Here is a 16,153-nt window from a genome sequence, read left to right as displayed (position 1 = left end):
CCCACGAATGTGGGCTTCATGCTTGCCAGTGAAATGAAATGGCGAACCAAGCACGACCCCACAACGTTCCGTGTCGTGCTTGAGCTTGCCTAAGTAATTTCTCCACTTACGCCTTATTTCTTTGTGTTTCGGGCGTGCCGTGAGGTACGGTCTTTTTTCTCAAACTTCAGGCACGGCTCACGTCCCATAGTGTGCCGTGTCATGCAGGGTCGTGCCAATATCGTGTCATGCCAAAGTGGCCCATGGACCATGGCGGAGGGTGCCGGCTCAACTGCCCGCGTGTCCACTACCATCTCTAGCTATTTGATCAACTCGGATAAACTATTTTTTAGAAAAAAAAAAAAAAAGGTATGAATCAATCGGGTTGAACTAACGGATCTATCCAAAACTATTTGACCAAGGCCCTTCAAAATACGGGTCGGGTTGATGATGATCCCTTATTAAATAAAACCACACCTCTCTTAAAATCAAAGGAAAAAAAACGCCTAACTCCGAATCTCAAGAACCATCTGATTTTATTTATTTTAGGGTTTTTATTTATTTTCATCTTAATTGAAACTAATTCACTATAATTCTTCTGCATTAATTATTTCACTTCCTAATTTTTCAAATTCTTTAATTCCTTTCATGTTTTTGATTGAATATAATTGGGAACAAACTGAATAGTACTCATTAGTATAATTAATTGACCCACCAAAATCTAAATTAATTTTAGGGTTTTTTGAAGTTGGAGATTAGGATTAATAATTAAGTTAATTATGAATATGAACAAGGGTATGTCAAAGGATAGATTGAAGAGAGTTAAATGGGCTTCAGATGATTTGCTTTGTCAGGTAATTGTTGATTTTTTTTTTTGCTGTTTATTTTGTAAAAAGATTGCTTTTGTAAAGTTTAAATTTTGCAGTAAGTAAGATTGTTGTTTAATTAGATTTAAACTAATGCTGAAAAATTAGGAATTACTGGGTTAATTATGAACTTAATTAGTGAGTGATTTTGGATGAAATGGTGTTGATAATGAAGTTGGTAATGAGGAGTTAATTGGGTATGAGTTAGATTATTGGATAGAATCTGCAAATTTTGATGAATTGAAGGAATTTGATGAAGTTGAGTTGCTTAATTGAGACATTAAAAATCGAAAAAACCCGGAAAAGCATTATTGCTCTTGAAGCAAATATTCAAGTTTGATGCATTATTGCTCTTGAAGGGTAATCAATTGATCTATTGGCCGCGATATCGAGTACCAAAATAAGTTCTAAACCTAATGTATGATGCCAATCTCGGGCAGCAAGGTTACTGCACCCATTTGATAATTAAAACTCTAATAGGAAGCAACAACTCTTTCAATTTTCTGGTTAATTGGTGTTATCGACCATTAAAAGCATTTAGTGAATATGAATAAGAAAGATATGGAGTAATAAATTACATGCGCGATAATAATGTTAAGTGTTAACCCTAGCCATAATGCGTAGAATGAAAGAATTGAACCCAATTCAGAATGATTGGGATTGAAAGAAGTCCGTAAAGAAGATCGAAGTTCATATCTATTCAGTTGTGCATTTGTTTTGGGAGTTCAAGTTCATCCTCTAAAAAATGTGAAGGGGGTCTGAAACACTATGGTCATTGAGGATTTGGAATTATGACATGCTTTGAGCTATTCAAAATGATCGTACATAACATTTAACCTGTTTGAATCCCGAACACTCACCTAGAGTACAGTAAAAGGAAATATCACGACCATAGGAAACTGGTTTATGTTCCTGCCTTGTCACGCACAATTGTGTCTGTAGTGCCTATTCCAAGCCCTAATTGTAGACAACTACTTGCACTTTCCTTGAAAGTAATGAATCAAAACATTGTTTCGTGGTGTTCTATGGAAGTTGATCGCATACAACTAAGAGTGATTTGGTTACACTTGTGCTGATCATGATTCACGAATTTATTAGTTTCAAAGGACGAGTAAAATAATTTATCACCGCTAGATAATTGGAATGCATGCTTGCTTGATTGATTGACTGTGCTGGGTTCATGTATGGATAAAAGCTAAACAGTCTCCATATTCCTTATCGATCGTTATGCATCTTACTTCTTATGCAAACCTAGCATGTTTTGAGTTGCCAAAGTCTCTTGAACAAAAATACTAGCAATTAAGCTCAGCAAAGATGCAGTCTGTTTGGTTTTGATTTAAGCATGCATCCAAGATGCAGTTTAGTGTACCGTATCTTATAACCCATTTGTGGTTATGGGACATTATAGAGGTGCAATACGTTAACAGCTTAAAACATAGGACAAATTAAAAGAGTAGAAGTTGAAGTGGTGGTCTAGTATTCCAATGTTGCTTACGATCATTTTTAATTGCTCAAAGCATGTCATCGAAAACAAAAATTCCTAACCCTCATTGGAATACTATAGGATCATCGTATTTTATAGGGGCTGTGAGATGATGTAAAATATTTCTTGATATTAAAAGTAGTGGAATTATATGACATTTATATGGTTGGTATGATCTAGATAATTAGGATGTTAAATGTTATCTCTAGTGTTGGTTCAGGCTTGAAATAAAAACCTTGAAGGTAGACACTTGCAATTTAGTAAAAGTAAGCATTTGCATCTGTTTTACCCATGACTCTCCGACACGTGTCAGAGTGTCGATATGGCTATTTTGTGCGAGTTTTTTAATTATTTGGTCCAAAGTGAAGTGTCAAAGTGTCTTGCTGTGTCGGACATGATACGTTTCGGATAGGCGACATGGCGGCTAAGTGAAGTGTCAGAGTAACATAGATTTGCATTATTGTACCATGACACTGTTGGAGCCAAAAATGGCGTTGCCATATCTGCTATCTCTGAAGTCAGTTTAGCTCGTGGGTTGAACAGAGTACCTTTGGTTTTGCTGTAAGGTCTGAGGGTCTTTTGTTAAAATGACCATTGCAAATCAAAGTTATTTGCAAATTATCGTCTTCTATTTTGTTTATTTTCAAAAATATCCGAACCAATCATGAAACCTTGAAAAAAATCATTTTTACAGCCTCACTCTCTCTGTCGTTTTCTTGTACGTCCTCCAATCTCCACCACTGTTTTTCTCTTCTTCGTCATCACCTCTATTTTTTTCTACGCCACCATATCTCCATTTGCTTGTCGCTGAATAGAACCTTCAATAAAATTGTCTTGAACAAGTAATGCCAAATCAGTCATTACTTTTGTTAAATATAGAGCACCGCATGATGCCATTAGCATTCGTCTATGAACAAGTCAATGTTGCTAAAATCAGTGTCCTCCTTGAATTAGGAAAAAAGGAAGGCATATCTGCAATAAAATCAAATTAAGTGACAAGGTCATCGATTTGTAGAATCGTGCTATAATTATAAGTGTAGATTCATTTGAACAAACAAATTGGGATATATAAAGCCGTTATGGATCGTAAAATCATAATATCAAGGATGGGATTCTAATAACAATGGTACTATAATGCAATTGCTCAGAATTTGACTCGGATGGATAACATTTAAATTATTACTTTAATAATGAAACATGAAATAATAAGAGGGCATGTCTCTCGAAAATAGACAAGTACAAGCATTTCAATGAACCCATCTTTGCTGCAATACAAGCTCATAGTCTAGCCGTCTCGGTTTTGGCTCTTATTGGTAGGTTGGTAGTGCTTCTTGAACTTCTCAAGTCTGGAAGATCAATCTGTTGCGTTTTCTTCATTATTTTTGGGTTTTAGTAATGACTTTGGTTAGTACAGCAAATAATTTAACAAAATGGTTATTTTGGAAAATAATGTCACTGCGTTGGCTCTTTTTTGGTAATAGACCTAAGATATGAAGTGCTTTGTTCCGTTGGGGTTTCAAGGTTTATACCAGCTATATACTGCAGGAACGATTTGTGCTGGTGGTTGCTTAGATGTTGGGAAAGGGTCTCTTGATAGTCTTTCTTTATTGTGTGGTAAATGAGGAACGCTTTTTGATGGTGATTTATTATTGATGCTTACAATGGACTATTAGAATAGCTACATCCACACACCTGAATAGCTAAATGATATTTTCCTATTGCCTCAGAGGTTCATGCCTGTTTCGTAGTAAAAAGGTTGAATGTGACTGTTACTTTCAACTTATAAAGAGATTTTCTGATGACGCAATATGAGAGTTGCATAACAATTGCATCATAATCCATACCCAAAATATAGTGGTTTCATAGGTGCTGGAAAGTCTGTAAATTTTCTATGCGAGTTAAATTTGTTGAATGCCTCGTTTTTTTTTTCCTTTTTGATGACTAATCTTTTGAAGAAGTGATTGTTTCGGAACTTCCTTTTGGGTTTGATGCGTGGATGTTTTTTAGCCTTTGGGGACAGTGGTTTGGTCTTTTACATTCTAAGAGGATGTAGTAGTTATATATTTACATATTTTGCAGTTGTTTCACTTTCTCCTAGTATACTACCTCATTGCATCTCGTTATGATTCATATTTTCTGTTCCAATTTATTTTGGAACTTAGGCTAAGTTTTCTTTGTTTAGTACTTATCATTTACGGATTGGGCCTTTTTTCACACGAAAGCTGTTACAAAGAGTATCTAAGTTTGCCGTTTTCCAGGAGCTTTTACCGTTCACCTGTTCATCTTTTCATTTTGGTATTAGCTGCCACTGATTTTGCGTTATGTTTATACATTTTTATGTACTTTATGATGAGAACCTGGAAACATTCTGCTGCAATAGCAGCTCTTTTTTTTTGTTTAATTGGTGTTTGCAACCTTAGTTCGCCTGACATGGAAGCTATGGCATGTGAGTCTACTGACTAGGCAATTAAAATGTTCAAGTACATAAACTTTCTTAGTGCACGTGGTCAATTCACGACTACTTCAAATTTAGAGCCGTTACTTTCTGAGTATTTCAGTTGTAGTGTTGCTTTCTGCTGGTTTGAGGTTTCTAATCTTAGTTTTAAAGTTACTATAAACACAAGCTTTCCTGAATCCCAACCATTGAAAGCGAAGTTTAGGGACTCTGAAGGATCTCCAGTACTGTTGCTTTGTACTTCTCTATTAAGCAAAGGAGTTGAATGTACAAGTTCTACTTTATTTTTAGCTGTCATGAGTGTCAGCTATGTTATACGCTTACTCTTCAAGTCTTCATATTACCTCCTTACCCATGTTTGACATTTGCCAGTTCATGAATCTAACACTGATAATTCAATTTAAACTTAAAATGTGATCCGGTACTTGGACAAGCTTTCGTGTTGGACCCTTTTTAATACTTCTAATTGAGTCCGAGTAACATAGCTTAGTATCAGTTAAGAGAGATAGGCAGAAATAATCTTGGTTTGGAATGACTTCTGATATAGCCGTGACGCTGTGTTGAGTGCATTTCCCGTATCACATTTTAATTTCGAGGATGTAAATATATTTGTGAAGGCAAGGATGATTTTGCAATGGGTTATGTTGCTATGAAATGATTGCCTTGCACTGTATTCACTATCTAATCTTGTGGAAAATCTTGGTGTAATAGGTAAAATTGTTCCTATCAGAGGATTGCCCCTCGCAGATTGGTAGTAAAGTTGAAGATCATCTTCAAATAAAGGCATCTTTGCACTCTAATGGAATGAATGTTGATGACCTACCTCCCGGATTTGGAGGCAAGGGACATTCTTACACACCGAATCCAACATCTATTTTCAAAATAAACTGGAGCCGTCCTACTATGGTAAGCTGACCTATACGGCTATACACTTTATCAATTGGACTATAATGATGACTTGTTTGCTAACTTGAACTTGTCTTTCACAAAAACGTGTTGAGATCCTGTAATTAGTTTGATACTGAATGGAATCTTTTTGTATGAATAGTTCGCATTGAATCCCGAGTGGCATGTTGTGGCCGGAGAAGAAAGTGATGAGAAAGGGACCCAAAATTTTCGGGAAATGCGAGTTTTGGAAGCTTTGTACCCTCGTGCATCTGCCATTCCTCCAAGGTATTACCCATATCTGCTGAACATGTTTTTTTTTTTTTTTTGGTGTGCTGCAGAACATGTTTTCTGATGCCTTGTTAATTGTTATCTTAGCATAATTTTTCTTCTGTTTCCTGGTAATTGCCTGATAATGTTAGGACTGGAAAAATTGTTAATCGGCAAATGTGTTATTCGGATCGAAAAGAGCTAGGTTAGATTATTTCGGTATATTTTTATTATTTGTAATATGTCATTTGAGGTGAGTAGGGTGATTTCTCTTATCACTTTATCAGTTTTTGTCATTTATTCAGTCGATAATCTTGGGTATAATTTCAACTTAGTTATTTAGGATTGGGTCATTCCGGGTTGTGTTGATTTGAGTCGTGTTATTTCAGACACGTCAATATTGAGTCTAACCAAGTTACAGAAATACAGACAACTACAAGCTGGACTAGTTAATTAAGGGTTTGGGTTCTTCCGTTTGGGTTTAGTTCGGGTCTTGGTCCCGGTTATTCAGGACGGATCATTCAAGTCGTGTTTGTTTTGACGAGCATGTGTTTCTCTTCTGCAGTTGTTTTCTATTTTATTGTCATTTTCTTATCGTTTTAGCTATTCCATATATGTTAAGTGTTTGAGTTTTCATTTATTGTCGCATCTAGCCCATCAGTTTCACCAGAGCTGGAAGTTTGCTACTACGATGATACTCAAACCCCTATTATTCCACTGAATTCTACTGAAGATGACGATACAGTCCCGATAGAGTCAACCTCATGCTCCAATTCAGCTAATGGTGTCGAACACAAGGCACCCATCGAGTCAAATTCATCAGCCAACGAGAATTTACACGGTATAGTTGCCGGCCTAGATGCTGACATCATCGCTGCAGCTGCCGCTGCTTTAAAAAACAATGACAAGGGCAGCTTAGTTGACACTGATCTTCTCATCAGAATCTTAAAGGAACCCAAAATGATTGAGGCACTGACTAAAGGTTCTTCTGGCTCTTCACTAACTCCCATTTTTGATCATCATCTTCCCGTCTCTCTTAACATGCAAAATATTTGCCAACCAAAACTATCGCCTGTCAGCCCAACAACATCTGGGCCCACATACTCGACCCCGTATGCAGATACTCCTTCAATATCAGTGTCGGTATTGCCAAATCTTTTAAATTCCTCAGCATCCCTGGACTTTAGGCCGGGACATGAAAATGGGCATTATATGTTCAGAGAGGATAGAGGCAAACCCGTGGGCCATGAATCGGAGCTACCCAGAAAGATTGTGCCCCCTTCATCGGACCCGTTCATTCGACCGGATAGATTATCGGTGCAATCTTCACTGAAGCCCGAAGATTTGTATGCAGGTCAAAGACCACCGAGTATGGGCCCTCTAGCAAGGCCGGAGAATCATAACGTGGCTATGGGCCCACCTATGGTGATGGGTTCTTCACAGTTTCCTATCAGGCCTCCGGCAACCAAGGATCTTAATTATTACAAGAGCCTCATCAGGTTACATGGGTCAGGAGCTGACGAAACAAGTCAGGTTAGTCCCCCAGAACCGGCCCCAGTACAAGGTCACGCAAGGCCTAAGCCACAGAAACCACCATGCAAGTTTTTTAATAGCCCAAAAGGGTGCAGGTATGGGTCGACCTGCCCCTTCGACCATGTTCTAGATCTGAGACCTGCAAGCGGAAACTATCCAGATGGTGATAGGAGTAATAAGAGATTAAAGATTAGTAATGACTCGTCACTGGATTAATGTTAATCCATCTGTGCTATTTAGTAACATTTTCTTTTCACTGTGAAATCTAGTCCCCATTCCACCGGTTTCACAGCTTACAGGTTCATTTTTTTTTTTTTTTTTTACGTTAACAGATTTTAGCCTGTGTTTCTGATTATCTAAAAGGGGAATGGTGATTCGGTTTTCTGCATGCCAAGATGTCTAATTTTGTTACTATTGTTTTGCTAACCAGCGAATTATAGAAAATCGATGTACAACCTTGTTGTGGGAGAGTTGATTCTTATCGGAATAAGAATGTGTTGTAATTGAGAAAAGGGGAAATGTAAGAAAGCTGAGCAATTCCAAAATTCAATGGTAGATTTTACTGCATCAGGCTGGAACATTACAGACAGTAACTATGTGACTGCAATCATTGTAGTTCTTAAATTTTGAAATGTCAACTGAAAAATCGATTATATATTTACTTTCTTGTTCAAAAACAAGAATTTATTCAAGTTCATTCAAAATGCTTCTGAATTAGTCAGTGTAGAAGTAACGAGAAGTTGACGATGAAAGAAACATCAATATAGAAGAAACATGCAAAAACATCCGAAAAGAATGCCTTCTCAATATATATTTCAGGAACAGACTGCAAATGGAACTTTTTCTCAATGTCTAACTACGTTTGTAGATTTCTTTGTTGTGAATTGTGAAAATCAAACTCCGTTTTCTTTTGTTTCTATGTATCGTGGACTTCTGCATCTCATTTAAATTGATCGTCCTATGCAGTACTCGTATATAATTGTTATGGAGTACATAATGTCTTACACATCTCATTTAAATTGATCATCCTATGCGGTACATAAATGTTCCGTATGATGTTTAGGGTTGTGCAAAAGCCTTCATCTTATTCTTAAGGTTTAGAGTTTAACTACCGTTTGTTGTGAATTGTGAAAATCAAACCCCGTTTTCTTTTGTTTCTATGCATTCTCATCTGAATTGATCGTCCTGTGCAATATATATAATAACTTGCGCATCTCAATTAAATTGATCGCCTGTGTGATACATAATTGTTCCATATAACTTGTGCATCTCAATTAAATTGATCGTCCTATAATGTCAGCACATAGCCTTGAAAGCTTCAACTGAGTTGATCTATACGGATAAATTGTTGAGTTATAAAACCATGTCACTTGATACACTTGGGATCAGAATTCAGATATAGATGAGGGTGCACAAAATTGGATACATTGTAAAATTCTGGTATTAGGCTTTAAATAGGACCAGCGGGAACTGGAAATAAAGATTGCAGAAATAACCAACTTCCCGGAGAATGCCAACGTCAGTCAATGCTTCCTCTGCAAAGAAAGGGAGCACGTTAAGCTAAAAATACAAAACAATACCACTTCCCTTCTCAGATCAAAACAAGGTACATCATCCAATATATTCAAAAAAGCTACACGCATGCCTTTCTAACATCATCCAATATATAAAACCTTCACACCAGTGGAATTCAGCTGCCTTTCTAACATCATCCGTATATCCGGTTTCATATATTCGAAAAAGCTACACGCATGCCTGTCTAAAAACTTCTCTAGTTATTTTGTTTTAAACACAGTGATGTCTTTCCAGAACGAAAGACCGATAGGTAAATAAAAGTATGATCCAGCAATCACGACGATCCTCCTTCAGGCCAAGTTAGATTAAAGTGAACTATAATCTTTTAGCATGCTACTTAAACATAGCATAACGAGTCACCACTAAGTTTCATGCACATTTTTATACCGCAGGGACACAATGTGTTACCAGATTCACTTAAGACTTAGATTTCGCATACCTTGCGTTTGTTATGCTTCCTTTCCATGCTGTTTGAACCACCAAAACGTTTCTTTGATCCATCAGCATCATCATCTCCCAAGGGCAACGCTCTGATCTCATCCCGGAAATCAGCCAGGCCAAGTAATCTATACAAGATAATTTAGAAATAAGTACAAATATACAGAAATTAGGCAAGCATCCTATGTTCAAAACAAAATTTGAATATGGAAGAGCATATACCCATTGTATCTCTGTATTTGTTTCATCCTCGCTTTCTCTCTTTTTGTAATAGGAGCACGATTGAATTGCTCCTCTTCTAGCTGTTCTCGTTTCTCCCATTGTTCAACATATTTAGCATAATCTTTGCTTTCAGCTCCAACTCTTTCACGCACCTGTTATTGTATCGCAACATAATAGGAGTTCAAATCAGCGGCTACACAGCTGTTAATGAACACTAATAAACAGCATCAGAATAACCATAAAAAACTGACCTCCTCGGGCCTACCCTCTAAATCATCCATTAAACTCCTAACATAATCACTCCGTTTTGCTCCTCGTGCATCATGTTCCTCCTTCCGATTGAGATTTTTCTTATCTTTGCCCTTCTTAGCATCTCCCTCCATTGTTGTTGGAACCATTTTGACTGGCCGGTAGACACCGACACCACCACGACCACGACCGTCACCGTTAACCTGAAAGAAATAACAAAGATTTTAAGAAGGCAATAGAAGAACAAATGGGTAACTGAAGACCAACCAAGGCCTCAACAATTCAGAGTTGCTGTGAATCAGAGATCAATACTTACTTCAATATCCACTCTAGATTCCGGCATTTTGCTGACAAGATTGTCTGCGTTGGGTCTGTATTTTAGTAAATCCTCAGCCTTTTTGTTCTCTTCTGCTCCCTTCATAGCCTCATCCACTTTGATAGCATCAGTTGCTGAAGTTCTTAACAGTCTTTCAATAAGATAGCCACATTTCTTGTCTATAGGACGTATCTGCCAGCATGTTCCCGGTCATACTCATAATCAGACAAAGGGGTATTCACTAAACCAATGTCATACAAGTATACAACACTAAAAAAGTACACATCATATCAAGAACAAACCAAATAAAATCAAAGAACAACCTTCTCTACAAGGCCTCACTCTAGAAAACCTACGAGGTAAAGTGAATATACAAACCTTCTCCAGAAACAATCTGATCTCTACGAGGCTTCGAACGACTGGATGCCCTTCTATCGACAATCCCTCCGCCTTGCGAAGAAGATAATAGACAAGTGACTGACAATAACTTATGAGCAGTAAATGCTTTGCCTCTAAATAGCTTATCCCCTCCGCTGTTGGATATTGTTTTTCCTTTACCTGTTATTCATGTAAAAGCACATCCCTATATTAGAGATGACTAATCCAATATCAGCTAACAACTAACCGTGTTCTCCAAATGATAAATCAATAAGCAAGATTCTAAATTGTTTCTTTTTACTCCCCTGAATTCACTCAAGCGACCACCTTATAGAAACCATAAAAGCATGGATAACATATAGAATTCACAGTTGCGGTTAGATATGTTTGGAAACTGGGATTCATTTTGAAATCTTGATTTTAGATTAGGAAACTGAAGCTATGATTTTCAAATCATAATCTGTTGTTTGCGGAACCTATATATTTCACATAACAAGTTTTCAAAAACAAATGCATTACTTGGTAGTTGGTATGTATAAGATTTTCAATTTTGGAGTTTGAAACTAGAGGTGATCATGGGCTAGGCTAATGCGGGCTTGGGCCGAGCCTTTCTAACAAAAGCGGCCCATTTGTGTGGGCCGTGCCGGGTCGGGCCAAATGCGTGGGCTTATTTAGCAAGCCCAAACCCGGCCCTTATGGGCTAATGCGGGCTTTTGGGCCTAAATGGGCTTTTTCGGGCCCTAAAATTTACGACTTACCCTAGGAAATAATTAGCGTAATACCTTCAGTTACAACTTTTAAAACATACATAGTGTATAGAATTGTACAAAATATGATGAAATGCATATGAATTGCTCTCTAAAATAAAATAAAGACAAATATCGCCACTTTAAAATGCTTAATCATGCATTCGTAGATATGATTTATGTTATGTATACTTTGTTTTATAAATCTAAAACAATATGCTTGAGTTTGTAAAGAGTTGGGTATAACTTTAACGCTATTTTAATAGGTTTTATTAGAAAAAATATTCATTATTAATAAATATGGGCCGGGTCGGGCCAAACGCTTGGCCCAAACCCGGCCCAAAATATTTTTGGCCGTTTTAGGCCGGCCCATGGGCTGTTTTGGGCCAAAACTAAAGGCCCAAGCCCTTCAAAAAAGCGGGCCGGGTCGGGTAGGGCCGATGGGCTTGGGCCATTTGATCAGCTCTATTTGAAACTTAAGACACCAGACTTTAATCAAACAAAAAGCATAATCAATAGCAAATAAAATTAGTATCCAAAAGTAAAAAATTAAAACATCGGCTCAGAACTCAAAGCACCAACATATCCAAAAGCAAGACCTAGATTCAATATGAACCCAACAATTAGAACGCAATACAATGAAAACTAAACAAACAACAGAGAATAATTAAATTAATTCTACAAACCTAAAATCCAAATTAATTCACAATGAACTCCTCCAAAAGCACATATAACGAAGACATAACAATTTGTAGGTGCATGAAACATCTATCTCATAAATTTGTTGTTGTGTCATCACCAATCGATATCAGCTATTACTTTAATCGACCTAAATTATAGATGTAACAAATTCAAATGAAATTGGAATGAGATGCATCAATCAATAAGTGATAATTAAACATTGCTTTCGTGAGGCCAACAATGACTTTCGAGGTAGTTTGAAAGTCGATGGCTTCAACTTACCTCTCTCATTCGAATGGATGAGATAGGTTGGTCCGACCCTAGAGGATCAATCTAGTTTTCTTAGATTATATCAAAAAAAATGGCTTATAATAATGGCTTTTGAAGTGAGAGTAGTAAGTTTGATAGAGAGAGGCAAACAAGGTAGTAGTCAGATAGGAGAGGGAAAAGCGGAACAAGCTTGAGCTTCCGACATTCAGAAATCCAAAATTCATGCATTTCCCACAGTAGACTTCGCGTGAATTCACATTTTAAAATGAAACCCTCTTATCCAAACAAGGAATTAGGAAATTCGAATGCAAATCAAATTTATACGAGTAAATTCACAGCATCAAAAATCAATAACCGGCATTCTCAACAAAAGTAAAATCGATTGCAAAGCCTAGGTCATCGTAGTATTTCTTTCAGGATTAGAATCACTCAAAAATCATCATCTACATACTAAAGTAGATAAACAATAAACAATCTACGGAGAATTGTAAATGGTATGAATGAAGTTTGATAAGAAACGAGTCAAAAACCCTAACCTTTGAGGTTAAAGCTTGAACCTTGCTTGTAACTGTATCTAAACCAACCTTCATCTCTTTTAACACCTTAATTAAATCAGGCACTTCTCTGTCATTATACAACAAAAACAAAAACAATTGAAATAATAATGTATCACTCAGTAAACCAAATACCGAAATTTACAGATGCAAAATTAAAAAAAAAAAAAAAAAATGAGGAACTTACTTGCGTATGTTTTCGGAGCTGATCAAAGTAGTGTTAGTTTCGTCCATGTCTGAGATTAGCGTGCTAAGAAAAGAGGGCAACGGAGTTACAGGTGGTATATGGAGAAAGGGTAATGTACTAATGTCTCTGAGTGTCTGACTGCATATGTTCTTCAACTACCTTAGGTTTAATCTTTTTTTTTTGGGGTTTCTTGTTAAAATTAATTGGTTTATGCCCTATGGTCTTATCCGGGTCCTGCAACCTACACCCAGACCCGTATTATTGTTATTGGACCCAAATCCGATCTATGTCTATAGGGTCTGAAAAACGAGACTTGAACTTGTTACTTGAACTTGTTCCATTCGAGTCGGACACGTTGGGTTTAGCCCAAATATTAGACCCATCTATAAAATTTTATTAAAAGGCTAATCTAAAAAATGTGACATGACAAGTTTAATTGTGACGTGACAACTTTTAATGTGACATGGCAAAAAAAAGTAACATGGATTACCAATTTAAGATAATTAAAAAATATGTTAAAAAAATTAAAAAATATAAGGTATAAACACAAAAAAGAAAGAAAAAAAAAATATTGTAAACCATTGATCTCCTCTCATAATTTTTGCTATTTATTTACCTTATTTATTTAACCATTATTTCCTTTATTTAAGGAAATGACCTTTTAACTTTCTTTTCATCACGACTATATATACTCCGTATTTATGTACCATATTTTTTATTTTCCTTTCATTCATAAAATTTTGAGAGAGTTAGTAATAGAATTTTTCATATATATAACTATTATATTCACCCTAATTTTCAATTTTATTCAAAAAAATAGCACCTGAAGTATACATAGAAAAGTAAGTTAATTGTTTCGATTTTTATTTTTCGTATGTTTTATATTAATTTGTTACTATTTTTTGTGTTTGTATTAATATTGCAGGAGAATGAATTTCCAACTTTATTCAAAAAACTGGTAGGTAAGGTATAGCTAAAGAACTAAATTAATTATTTCGCTTTTTATTTTTATTATGTTTTGAATTAATTAGAATCTCATGATTTATTTTTTATTTTATTTTGAGGAATATGATTTATTTATTTTTGTTTATATTAATATTGCAGGAGAATGAATTTTCAACCTTATTCAAAAAATTGGTAGGTAGAGTATACATAGAGAACTAAATTAATTGTTTGGGTTATTTAATAACAATAATCCAAACTAAGTCTCGTCTTCCCCATTTAATCCAACTTATCGATTTTCCCATATTAATCTGATCTTTCCTATCATTTAACTTATTTTAGTCCAACCCTTATGTTAGCAGGTTCTGGCCGGTTAACCCTTTATATTAACAGGTTACCTTCCTTCTTTTACTTAACTTCTTCTTTCTTCTTTTATTCACCTTCTTCTCTGTTCCTTCTTCCTCCAAGTTTTAATTTTTTTTGTCCAAATTTTTCCTCCAATCACATTTTCCGGATTTCCTCAATAGTGATTGAATATTCACGTAAGGGTAAGTAAAATATGAACTAAATTTTCACATAATCAAGAAAAAAACATAACAAATTAATCAAAACTCGGTAGTATTTGGGAACAAGCATTTGATTTGAGATTATGCATTTTAATTCTGAAATGCGACATAAAAAATTTCAAATCCAATATCTTGTTTGGGCAACATACGAAATTCATATTCAGAATTTGTTATTTGGAAGGTCAATACCTTATTATTCTGATTGAATGCCGACAATCTCCATGTTCATTAAAAAAAATGAACCAACCACAACAAAAATCAATAGAACTTGGACGCATCAGAGGAGTATAATACTCCCTCCAATCCATTATTTTCTTCCCTATTTCCATAAACGGATTATTCAGGTTTTCTTCCCTATTTCCTTTTTTGGGTTGATTTGTGTGGTCCAAATTTAATAATATGTGGGGTAGTGTGTTTTGTGTGGTCCAAATTCAATTTCTTATTTTTTGTGCAAAAAGGAAAAGGGAAGAAAATGGTGAATTGGAGGGAGTAGGTTGATAAAGAAAAAACTTACTGCAATTACACCAGATCAATTTGCCAAACCCTAGAACTAAAAAAAATCCCCAAATTTGTTATACTTAAACTTATAGCTAAATCTTTGCAAACATAAATTAATTGTTGGAGATAATTTGTTGGCAAATCTATAAAAAAGAGTGCCAAAAAATTGAAGGTTGGTCATCAAGTGGAAGTAGAACACAGTAAGGAGAGAGGTTGTGAATTTTCAAATGGAAGGGTTAGTGGTGTCATTTGCAGTATGCTTGTTAGAATTTTTTTCAAATGATAATAAGTTGGCCAAATTTCAGATTTAAGAATGACTATATTCCCCAAAACAAAAATCAATCAAGAGTAAGAGGGAGCTACAAGTTGTTTTCTTCGGTAAATTGATCCTTACTATATTCCCCAAAACAAAAATCAATCAAAGTAAGAGGGAGCTACAGTATGCTTGCAGTATGCAATTTCTCAATTAATTTCCAATTTTTTAATCTCTATTATCAATTCTCCGATCACTTTCATCACCGTCTTCGCACAATCTGCTTGTTTTCTTCGGTAAATTGATCCTTACTAATTCTAAATGGACTCTTGGTTGTGTTAGAGTTGAAAGGAAGCATGAAAGACAGTGGGAAAGTATTCTGAAAATTACCCCAAATCAACTAAACCCTAATTTTCGAAATTACCCCCAAATCAAACAAACAATATCCAAATTGAAAACCCTCAGATTTAATAACGACAACAACAACAATAATAATAAATAATATCGATTGATTTTCAGAAAATTACCTGTTCAGTGAGCAGAACTGCAGAAGTCGTCGGCAAGAAAGGCTGACTGCGACCAAGAAATAGCGGCGGCCGGCAGCCGGAGGAGGCGAGGCTGACTGGCGAAGTGGGGAGTGGCGATTGCGTAGAAGGAGTGAAGGAGAACCAGAAGAACTGGAGACAATTGATGTCGTGATATGATTCATATGAAATATTAGGTATGTCCACAAGCCACGGGCCGTGTCCAACCCAGTTGGACGGACCGTGTCTGACACGGTTTTTTTTTTTAAAAAAAAAAAAAAAA

General features: G+C 35.9%; 2 protein-coding genes across 4 annotated transcripts; one reads left to right on the top strand and one right to left on the bottom strand.

The window, feature by feature from the left end:
- Positions 1–469: 469 nt before the first annotated feature.
- On the top strand, positions 470–8,038 carry LOC141643362 (zinc finger CCCH domain-containing protein 6). Its single transcript, XM_074452496.1, has 4 exons — positions 470–833; positions 5,495–5,689; positions 5,832–5,956; positions 6,592–8,038. Exons 1-4 carry the CDS (start codon positions 759–761, stop codon positions 7,685–7,687), a joined length of 1,491 nt encoding a protein of 496 aa, XP_074308597.1. The 5' UTR covers positions 470–758; the 3' UTR covers positions 7,688–8,038.
- Positions 8,039–8,720: 682 nt separating this feature from the next.
- Positions 8,721–16,070, bottom strand: LOC141643363 (uncharacterized). Of its 3 annotated transcripts, none has more exons than XM_074452497.1 (9): positions 15,874–16,070; positions 13,088–13,150; positions 12,883–12,970; positions 10,650–10,829; positions 10,272–10,463; positions 9,958–10,158; positions 9,707–9,858; positions 9,486–9,612; positions 8,721–9,006 (listed from the first exon to the last, which is right to left on the bottom strand). In XM_074452497.1, the coding sequence occupies exons 1-9, from the start codon at positions 16,053–16,055 to the stop codon at positions 8,995–8,997; spliced, it is 1,197 nt and encodes a 398-aa protein (XP_074308598.1). In that variant the 5' UTR covers positions 16,056–16,070; the 3' UTR covers positions 8,721–8,994. The 3 variants fall into 3 exon arrangements, with proteins under 3 accessions (XP_074308598.1, XP_074308600.1, XP_074308599.1); XM_074452499.1 differs by lacking the exon at positions 15,874–16,070 and adding an exon at positions 13,208–13,291 and having other exon boundaries at positions 13,088–13,175; XM_074452498.1 differs by lacking the exon at positions 13,088–13,150.
- Positions 16,071–16,153: the final 83 nt, after the last annotated feature.

Source organism: Silene latifolia, chromosome 2 (assembly GCF_048544455.1).
Source record: "Silene latifolia isolate original U9 population chromosome 2, ASM4854445v1, whole genome shotgun sequence".
NCBI classification, from domain to species: Eukaryota; Viridiplantae; Streptophyta; class Magnoliopsida; order Caryophyllales; family Caryophyllaceae; genus Silene; species Silene latifolia.
Note: the sequence above shows the minus strand (reverse complement) of the source record. Positions and strands in the feature narration are given on the sequence as shown.

Excerpts from the sequence above, each read along its gene's own strand:
- LOC141643363 (XM_074452497.1), bottom strand. The coding sequence starts at position 16,055 with ATGAATCATATCACGACATCAATTGTCTCCAGTTCTTCTGGTTCTCCT. Across the intron at positions 12,971-13,087 it reads AGCTCCGAAAACATACGCAA|AGAAGTGCCTGATTTAATTA; the intron begins GTAAGTTCCTCA and ends GTATAATGACAG. Across the intron at positions 9,859-9,957 it reads TAGAGGGTAGGCCCGAGGAG|GTGCGTGAAAGAGTTGGAGC; the intron begins GTCAGTTTTTTA and ends ATACAATAACAG.
- LOC141643362 (XM_074452496.1), top strand. The coding sequence starts at position 759 with ATGAATATGAACAAGGGTATGTCAAAGGATAGATTGAAGAGAGTTAAA. Across the intron at positions 834-5,494 it reads CAGATGATTTGCTTTGTCAG|GTAAAATTGTTCCTATCAGA; the intron begins GTAATTGTTGAT and ends TTGGTGTAATAG. Across the intron at positions 5,957-6,591 it reads GCATCTGCCATTCCTCCAAG|CCCATCAGTTTCACCAGAGC; the intron begins GTATTACCCATA and ends TGTCGCATCTAG.